Genomic DNA, 9,982 nt, shown 5'->3' with positions numbered 1-9,982 from the left:
TTTCTATATGCAAACTCTTATTCTGCTGGATCCTTTAATTGGCCTGCTACTTGGGCCTATTTTATTTTCTCTACTTGGACGTATATTCTCAAAGAATGGGCCAAACTTTGGACTTTCAAGATTACCCTAATACCGCAAGCCAGAACCGATGCTTTTTGACAAACGATCGACCATCGAGAATAATGTAGCGGTTAAAACCGCCGCAAGCTATCGATTAAAACCTCATCAAACGACAAGCATCGGTTCTAAATGAGGATCAAACCATCGATTCTTTGACGACAAATGTAACATGGCTGTTAAAATCACCGCTGGTCACCACATCATCGATTAAAGCCATCGCAGGCGGACAGAGGATTTAAAACCTTCACGGCCGTTAGATTTTTTGGCAACCTTGTGAAAGTAGATGGCAATAAGAAACGTGTGAGATTAGAGAATAGCAGTGGAAGTGTGTAGAAGATATATAGCTATGGTGTGAAATGATGAAAATACTTTTTAGAATAAGAATAATATTTATATTTATATTTATATTTATATTTATATTTATATTCAGCCCAGCCCATTTGTTTTAGACAGCATTTGTTCGACCCAATAACCTGTCTAAGTACATAATTGATGGATCAGAAATTAGGGTTTTAGTTTCTCTCGCTCTTTCAACTGAATCGCTCCGGGAGTAACATTTCTACATTTGCAGGTATTCTTTTCTATTTACAATGAGATCGAGAGTGTATTTTACAATTGCATTCCATTTGTTATACGTATTTTCACTTTTGTAATATCAACTATGACTAATTGGAGTGTCGTTAAGACTTAATCGAACATTTAATCGTTATGCTGCTAGATTGATTTCGACACGTTTTAGTAGTTGTATGTTAATTATTGTTTGATATTTAGCATATTCTAGGTAGGCTGAAAAATTAGGGTTTGAAATATGCTGACTATATTATCGATCATAACATTTACGTTATTTGCTTGCTGCGAAGTTGAATTCGAAATCACGTTAAAATCGTTAGTTGAGCTTCTGGATGTGCTATTGATTTCGTCGTTTCATTTAGGTTTATTTTATACTATTACTGTGTTAGGTTTGTAATGTGGTTTTGAAATTTTGCAATGTTTGCATAAATTGGGTGGCATTGTGTTGAATACTTGGAATGTATTTTTTTCAAATTTTATTACGATGAAATGTTAATATTAACTGGCTTAGTCCTTGATCATGATTCATGACGTTTCGTTTATCTGTTTACATTACTTGAGTTTAAATCCTATTTGAATTGTAAATTGAACTTTCGTAAATAAAAGCTAAAACTAAGAGTATGATGTCATTTTGAATTTTCCTTTTTTTTATTAGAATGATTTGTTATCACTATATGGTGAAATCCAAAGTATTTTATTTTTGTAGTTTTTGCGTATATAAGTTGGGCATTGTGTTGTATGATTTTCTAATTTTGCAAATTTTTTATTATGATGCATCATTACAGATTATGTAATATAATTATGTATAATTGTGCTGAATGTGATTCTAGAATTTATTATATAAGGTTGAATTTGAAATGTTACTTATTTATTGATTATATTTTGTGTGTTTGTTGTTCTAATTTTTGTCTTTGCTAAATCTATAGTTTCTGTATTTGGAGCTACGATGGTTAGGAAAGAAGACGGTACATCGCTGAATAATTGCTGTTATGTCTTTAAAAATCTTATATCCTATTTATTCTAATGTATTTTAACTTCTGTTTTTTTTTTTTTTTTTCCCCTTGAATTGTTGCAGAAAAAGACTCATGAGAGCATCAACAATAGGTTGGCTCTCGTAATGAAGAGTGGAAAGTTCACTCTTGGTTACAAGACTGTGCTCGAGTCAGGAGCTCTAAAGGTGGCTTTAGATTCAGCTTGGATTCATTTTTTTGTGAATTTTAATGAACCTTAGTTGGTTTTGGATTCTAGTCATGTATTGGACTTGTATGTGGTTGGTTTTGAATTGTAGGTAAACTGATAATCGTTTCGAACAATTGCCCGCCATTGAGGAAATCTGAGATAGAGTACTATGCAATGCTTGCCAAGGTTGGCGTCCATCATTACAACGGAAGTAAGCACAAGTCTTATTATTTTGGATTAAATGTTTTTGTAAATTGATTTGCGATAATATTTATTTTACCTGTTTTTGTAAATTGATTTGTAAATTGATTTGCGATAATATCGTCCCTCCCTCTACTCGTAAGCGCAAGTCTTATGTGTTTGTGGGTGTTTTTATAGATATTTATATACATATATATTGGGGGTGGGTGGGTGGGTGGGTGTTTTTTTTGGTGGTGGGGGTGGTGGTGGGGGGGGGGGGGGGGGGTTGTTATTGTGGCTTTGAATTTTGATCGTTTGCATTTCTACTTGATTTTACATATTTCTGCGCATTATATTATCCATGCTTTTTGTCATACTGTGGTGCATTACTGCTATTTGTGTTTTCTTTTATGGATACTTTGCTGCTACTTGAGGAGCATTTTCTGGCCGGAGGTCCTTTAGGAAGCAATCTCTTGGCTCTCGAGTAGAGGGAGAGACGATCTTATCTAGTCACGGGTTCTATACCCGCGAGTGGAGTAGTGACTTCCTTCTAATTTAGGGTTCGAGGAATGATTGTCTACACTCCACCTCCCCCATACCCTACATTCGTGGGATTGGGTATTGTTTTTGTTGTTGTAGTTTAGACAATGTTGATCTTGGAACCGCTTGTGGAAAGTATTTCCGTGTATCATGCCTAAGTATAATCGATGCAGGTATAGAATTATCTGTTATTTTGAGATTATTATGGCTATTGAGAAACTATGTTGTTAATCTGTTTTGGGTTTTTGATTTGCTTTAGGTGATTCGGATATCATCAAGGGTCTGCCAGGAGATCAGTGAAGAGCTTGGTGCACTTACTTTTTGTCGTCTTTTTCTATTTTATCTCTAAGTTTTGGCCTAGTATATTATCACCTTTGCGTTGTGTGGTTGCTCGGTTAGTATAATGTGTTCTTGTTGCTTTGTATTCAGTTGTTGTTTAGTAATTGCTTTATTATTTATTAATGGTTATCCGACTTTATCATTTATGCATCCTATCAAGCAACACTTCATCTTAACTAGTTCAAAATGACTTACCTCCCTGCCACAAAATATATGGGCTTGAAGTATGTGATATATCATTTGCCGAGAATAGTTATTTAGATTTAAAAAAAAAAAGAATGCCATGCGATACTTGTAGGTATGTTAAATCATCATTTGTTTTCAGCCCTCAAAATCTTTACGATTTGCATTTAGAAGTAACTAGAGAGAAATGAAGACAAAATTACACGGATCCCTTTAGTGTATCAAAAAATACAACTGGATTTAAAAGAATTTTTTTTAACATGAAGAATCCCTGAGGTATGAATTTGCATTTGTTTCATGAAGAGTTTATTTTCATCACTCACGTACATCTCCACCAAATCCCCAAATCTAACACCTACAATAACCTTAAAACTAAATAGAAACAAGCAGGGGTGTAAAAGAGCCGAGCTACTCGCGAGCTCGATTCGTTAAAAACTCGATTCGTGGCGAGCCTAAACGAACTCGAGCCCGAGCTTGAACATATTTTGAAGAGGCGTTAGCTATTGCAAATGCATATGATCCACTTCAAGTACTCGATGCTATCGATTTTTTAGAAGAAGATGAGGCCGAAAACGAAGTTGTTTCCATACCTAGAGCTCCTAGAAGACATTTTCCGAGAGATCGAGAAAGAAGCGCTAAACGATTGTTCGACGATTATTTTTCCGACACACCCACTTTCCCGCATGATCGTTTTCGGAGACGCTTCCGTATGACGAAGTCTTTGTTTATCCGTATATGTTGAGGTACAATTAACGTTAATCAACAACCTATTCCCGATTACTTGAGTAAGAAATATGTGTTTTGATTTTGAGTTGAGAAGTGAAATGTGTGTTATGATTTGAGTTATGTGGAAGTATTTATAGTGAAAATTGAAAAAACAGCGATTTTTGGAGCCTTAAAAAAAGAAAAAGAAAAAAAAAACCGTTTTCAAAAACTAGCCATTGAATTCAAAAACTTAATTTAAAAAAATAAATATAATAAAACTAATAATAATAATATTAATAATAATAAATAAATAAATAATATTTGAAATGAGGTCACTGTGTTTATAGCAATGGATGTTAATAATAATTTGTTGAGTTAAATAAAAAGAAGAAGTTGATGATTTGATTATAGCAATGTAGTTGTATGACACATGTTATGAATAAGAGTAATTTAAAAGAATAAAATAAAAAATACGAGTAGTAATTTAGACGGCCCAACAACAAAAGGTCAAGAAAAACAAACCCCTTTATAAAACCCTAAAAAACACCACACGAATATTTTATGGGAATTGATATTTTCAAACTTGTTTTTGATAAATCCACAAAGTCACTAAATTGCCCTTAATGATGTGTTATATAAAATTTTTATTTCAAAATATTAGAGGCGATAACTGAAAAATAACAACAAAAATGTGTAGATCTATCCAAAATATATTAGCCATGTTTTATTATATTTTATTATAGTCATCACAATTTCTCTTGAATTCAATTCAATTCAATTCAATTCAATAGATTCCATTCGTTCGCGTTACTTACAATTCCTCATCAAAACCAAACCCTAACATATCTGAAAATCTCCAATTAATTAAAAAATTACAATGGCGAATCTAGAATGCCGTATGTACGAAGCTAAGTTTCCGGACGTTGATATGGCGGTCATGATACAAGTAAAAAGCATCGGTGAGATGTGTGCTTACGTGTCACTACTCGAATACAATAACATTGAAGGTATGATTTTGTTATCTGAGCTGTCACGACGTCGTATTCGTAGTATCAATAGTTTGATTAAGGTAGGGAGAACGGAGCCTGTGATGGTTTTGCACGTAGACCAAGAAAAAGGGTATGTGAATTTAAGTAAAAGAAGGGTTTCTGAAGAGGATATACAGATTTGTGAAGATAGGTATAATAAGAGTAAACTTGTTCACTCCATTATGCGTCACGTTGCTGAAACAATGGAACTTGATCTTGAGGTTATTATTACTATAAACCTTTATTAAAAAAAAAAAAATGTGTATTTAATTTATGTGATGTATGTATTTTACTGCTTAAATAAATGCCAACATTGACAAGGCTTATGAGTTTAGTTAGTTCAATTTTGTTACATTTATTTATTTATTTAATGCAATGCAATGGTTATTTAAACAGTTAGCAGTTTTTTTATTGTTCTGACAGTGGATTAAGTTTTGGTGAATGTATGATAATAGGCAATGTAGTCAACTATGAGCTGCAATTCTCAGATTAAACATTTATCTTAGAAGGTCTATATTTCCTTTTATATTAGGTCTAAATTTTGGTGAATGAAATAATGAATAGTTGATGGAAACTGTTATTAGAAAAAAAAAAATAATAATAAAATAAAAAAATAAAAAAGCGGCTTGCTTTTGCTATCTACACCCTCTGGTCTTTGACTATCTGCAGGTTATAGAGCTGCTTGGCTTGGCTTGGCTATATGAGTGTACTAATAACAATCAGACTCCTCATGTTTAGCTGTAGACAATTTAGGTTATAGAGGGTGTCGACTATTGGTTTTATTTGCTGTTTTGGGTGTTTATCATAATTCTACATCATTTTTTATGTGTATAACATCATACTCTGTAGTACATTTGTACAATTTTTTTTTAAAACGTCGTTGCCTAAAGTTTCTTAATATAGATAATCTTGTAATGAGAAGTTTATTACTGCCGATTTGAGGCAGGTTACAAATGAATGATTTAAAGACGTAGCTAGTCTTAAGGAAGTTTGAATTTTGTGCTATAACATCTGTATAAGGACATGGATAGTCATGAGGAAGTATGAATTTTGAGTTATACATCTAGATCTATAAAAGGCTAAAAGTGCAAAATGATCTTTTTAAATAATTTATAGGTCTTTCTGCAACAAGTCATATGTCAAAGGGAAATACTGTATATTATATATTCAATTCTATGACATTTGATCATTGTAAGCCATCTAGCCCATATAAGTTTGGATTTAGATCTTTTTTCTTAAACCAAGCGATACCGACTTCAGTTTCTCGAATTAAGGAATTCAAGCCGCTAATAATGATGGAATAAATACTGTTGCATAGCGTGGATTTTTTCATACTGCTGTATACTAGATGTACTGTAACACAGACAAACCATATTGCAAATAATGTGCCAACTGGATTTATGGATGTGAATTGTAGTCAATACTTTAAAGCATCTCACTAGTCACTATGTTCTTAAAGTGTTTGAAGGTGTTTCAAGAAATAATAGTAGTCTCATCTCTATATCATTGCCAAAACTATATTGATATGAGTTTTACACATCAGAGTTAGTATTTGTTTATTTATGGGAACTAATTCCTGTTTTTAATTTCTTCAATGACAGGATCAGTACATTCATGTTGGTTGGCCTTTGTACCGGAAGTATGGTCATGCTTTTGAGGTATGAAAATTGCTGAATGAGTTCTTTGAATTTTCTTAACATTGCATGCTTATATGTAATGATTATTATGTTAATTAATTGCAGGCGTTTAAGTTGATTGTGAATGATCCTGATTCAATTCTTAATACACTTACCCGTGAAGTTAAAGAAACTGGTCCCGATGGAGTGGAGGTAGCTTTATATGCTTTGTGATATCATTATTCTTTATGTCTGCTTATTCACGTTTAAAACTTAAAATATTCACCATATTTAATTTAAATCAATCATTATTAGGTGACAAAAGTGGTTCCTGCTTTGACAGAAGAAATCAAACATGCGTTAGTAAAAAACATTAGGAGAAGGATGACTCCACAACCGTTGAAGATTCGTGCAGATATTGAGATGAAATGTTTTCAATTTGATGGAGTTCTTCACATTAAGGTATCTCATTTAAAGCAATTATTGTTTAACAACCTTTTTCTTTTTATAAAGTTTGCAAGTTAACTATAATTTGACTACCGTAGGATGCTATGCGCAAGGCCGAAGCTGCTGGGAATGAGGACTGTCCTGTAAAAATGAAGTTGATTGCTGCTCCTTCTTATGTTCTCATCACTCAAACTCTCGACAAGGTAAACAAATCATTCTGATTATTTTGTCTACGCCTGCTTAACTTATCTTAAATAGGAAAATTATTTGCACAAAGTTTATTGTATGTGTTATTTACTAATTATATTTACCTGATGTACTAGTTTATTTTACTTTAGTGCTGTAATAGCGTTGTAATGAGCTAAGTATTTGGTTGTGACATGATAGAACTTGTCTAATTAATTGTGGAGAACTTTTTTTTGTTTTTTTTAGAATTAAGACTTTCAAGTTATGGGATTTTGAGTGAAAGTGACTCCAAGAGTCTACACGGGGTTTTGATTGATTTTCTTGGTAATTTAACACATGCAGGCATCATAAAATGCTTACTAAGTATGCTTTCATACACTTTATATTCGACTATATATGAAACTAATTAATGGTTAGCAGTAAAATAATACTTATTTTGGTCAACTCTAAGTTTAAATCTAATAAAAAATATCATGAGCTTGAAAGTTTGTTGTAAACATAAGCTGGTAGTGTGAAATGATTTTCAAAGTTGTATTGTGTGGGGTGGGCGATGATACTTTTTGAATCTGTGATTATTAAATGAAATGATATTTTGTGCAGAGTTTGATTAGTTTTTTTGTTAAGTTAACTGGTAACCGGATAGTTTGATCTTGATTTTTGAAGCAGAGAATATTTGCAAGAACTATCAGTATACAGATTTCTTACTTTTGAACTGAATCCTAATGTTTAGTTAAGATCGTCAAACTGAGAATATTTCAGATTAACTTTAAATATGAAATAAGCAATAAGATTCAAATAGCCATAGATGTGCTTTTATTAATCATTACATTACAGAAAAAGTATACGTTCTGATTTTCAATAATCAAATGTCAAAGCATATCATGGGCCTATAGTCATATTGTACAACACAACAACAAAACCCAATACCACATAAGTGGTGTATGGGGAGGTGAGATGTAGACAATCCTTCTCCTATCCGAGAATAAAGATAAGTCATTTCTCCACCCAGAATGAAAACACTTTCAAAAGTAGAGAAAGTCATCACTCTCTCTATTCGAGGGATAGAGTGGACCTCCGGCCAATAAGTAAGAAATTTTTTTTTTTTAAAAATAAAATAAAATTCAGACGCCATGAAAATGGTAAAATCAAATTTCCATGGGTTTTAAATCTTGCCTGAAATTTACTTTAGGCTCTAAGAGTCATATTGTACATAGAATGATAAAAAATATCACTGTATCACATTACACTGTCCGTTTGGTGCATTAATGAATAAATCTATGTTATGCCTTGATATTGCTACAAGGGACACATAGTATGCTGCCTGTGTTGGTACGATTTTCCGTGTAGCGGCTGTAAGGTACCAGTACAAGACAATAGCTGCCTAGCGTGTAGCGTGTAATGTTGATTGATGTTTGCCCTCGAGAAATAATCTCTGCAGACCCGGAACACGGATGAGAGATCCGTGGGGTGGCCTCAATTAATCTGGGGATCAATCTGTAGTTGATCCGTTTAGCGTATTGCTGCTAAGCGGCTAATGTGGAGAGTGAGAAAGAACTGTGTGAGAGAGAAAGTGTACTTCTCTCTGACTGAAGTTCCGATTAGATGTGATGACCCAGGGGGTCTATTTATAGGCGTAGAATGTCCGAAATTCACGGGATACACGTGTCAATCGCTGATTAATTCTGTTATGCGAAGTATCCGGAAGGTCGGTGGCGTGTGCTGACGTGGCTGCGTGCTGTTCACGCGCTGAGTAAAAGGGCTTACGCATGACGCTGGGCGGCCTGCTGTACGCTGGGCGGCAAATACTTAAAACCACCAAATCTTGTTATCTTTTGTGCTCTTTGATCCATTTTTCTGTATAAAAATGGTGTTTTTATGCGTGTATCCCCTGAGATACACCATTAGCCTGCTTGTACAATGTAATTTACGTATCAACCTTAATGTGTCTACATCTGATTAAAAATTTTGAATTCGAATTCAGTTTGCATTGATGCTATTTATTTATTTATTACCTTGATAGGAGCAAGGAATTTCAGTACTCACTAAAGCAATAACTGCTTGTACTGAAGAAATAGAGCTCCACAAGGGTAAACTCACAGTAAAGGAGCCACCGAGAGCGGTAAGTCTTAACATTACATTCCTTTTATAGTGTATTAATTTTCAAATACGAATTGTTGTTACAAAGTTTGAGTTACATTTTGACATGATTTGTTGATTCAGGTGAGTGAACGTGATGATATATTGCTGGCTGAACGGATGGCTAAACTAAGTCAAGCCAACAAAGAAGTGGAAGGAGATGATGACAGTGACGAGGAAGAAGAAGATACGGGAATGGGAGACATCGATTTGGACAAACAGCCAGAAATTTAGGCGACAAAAGAGTTTGATTTTTATAATTGATATATAGAGTAGTTTTATTTATAAAATTTGTCTAATGTTAAGGAAGCAGCTAAATAGAAATTTGATGCCATCATTACTAGTAGAATTGCAATGTTATGTGGTTAACAATTGTTTGTGGACCTCTCTTTTTATTCAGAGGTTGGAAAACTGTGCCGTGTCTTAACATCAATTTCATTTCATTCCAACTGTTGTTTTGCTGAGTATTTCATGTTTTGATCTCTAGCTTAGTGCGTGTTTATTCATTATTACATGATGGATCAACTTATCTATAAATATCAAACTTGTAAGCATGATACCGACATGAAGTGTCAGCTTTTTTTTTTTATCAAGCTTACACATAAGGCATGATGTTTCTGCTTAGAAGTAATTCAATTTGGTTTAAAGAATTAAGAAAAACAAAAACAAAAAAACTTTATGATATGCTGCTATAAACATATACTCCGTATCTTGACTTGATCGTCTTAAACAAACTTAGGAAGCAATACATTT

The 9,982-nt window shown here is 33.4% G+C and overlaps 1 protein-coding gene and 1 long non-coding RNA gene across 2 annotated transcripts; both read left to right on the top strand.

Annotated features, from left to right (window-relative positions):
- Positions 1–618: 618 nt before the first annotated feature.
- LOC139891778 (uncharacterized) lies at positions 619–2,267 on the top strand. The gene is made up of 4 exons (XR_011773831.1): positions 619–691; positions 1,617–1,655; positions 1,766–1,867; positions 1,979–2,267. It is a non-coding gene; the product is annotated as an uncharacterized lncRNA (long non-coding RNA).
- A 2,336-nt stretch (positions 2,268–4,603) lies between these two features.
- LOC139891777 (eukaryotic translation initiation factor 2 subunit alpha homolog) lies at positions 4,604–9,641 on the top strand. The gene is made up of 7 exons (XM_071874759.1): positions 4,604–5,065; positions 6,446–6,502; positions 6,587–6,673; positions 6,776–6,922; positions 7,006–7,110; positions 9,114–9,212; positions 9,314–9,641. The coding sequence occupies exons 1-7, from the start codon at positions 4,694–4,696 to the stop codon at positions 9,461–9,463; spliced, it is 1,017 nt and encodes a 338-aa protein (XP_071730860.1). The 5' UTR covers positions 4,604–4,693; the 3' UTR covers positions 9,464–9,641.
- Positions 9,642–9,982: the final 341 nt, after the last annotated feature.

Source organism: Rutidosis leptorrhynchoides, chromosome 2 (genome assembly GCF_046630445.1).
Source record: "Rutidosis leptorrhynchoides isolate AG116_Rl617_1_P2 chromosome 2, CSIRO_AGI_Rlap_v1, whole genome shotgun sequence".
NCBI classification, from domain to species: domain Eukaryota; kingdom Viridiplantae; phylum Streptophyta; class Magnoliopsida; order Asterales; family Asteraceae; genus Rutidosis; species Rutidosis leptorrhynchoides.
The sequence above is the reverse complement of the archived record's forward strand: the minus strand, read 5'-3'. Positions and strand labels throughout refer to the sequence as shown.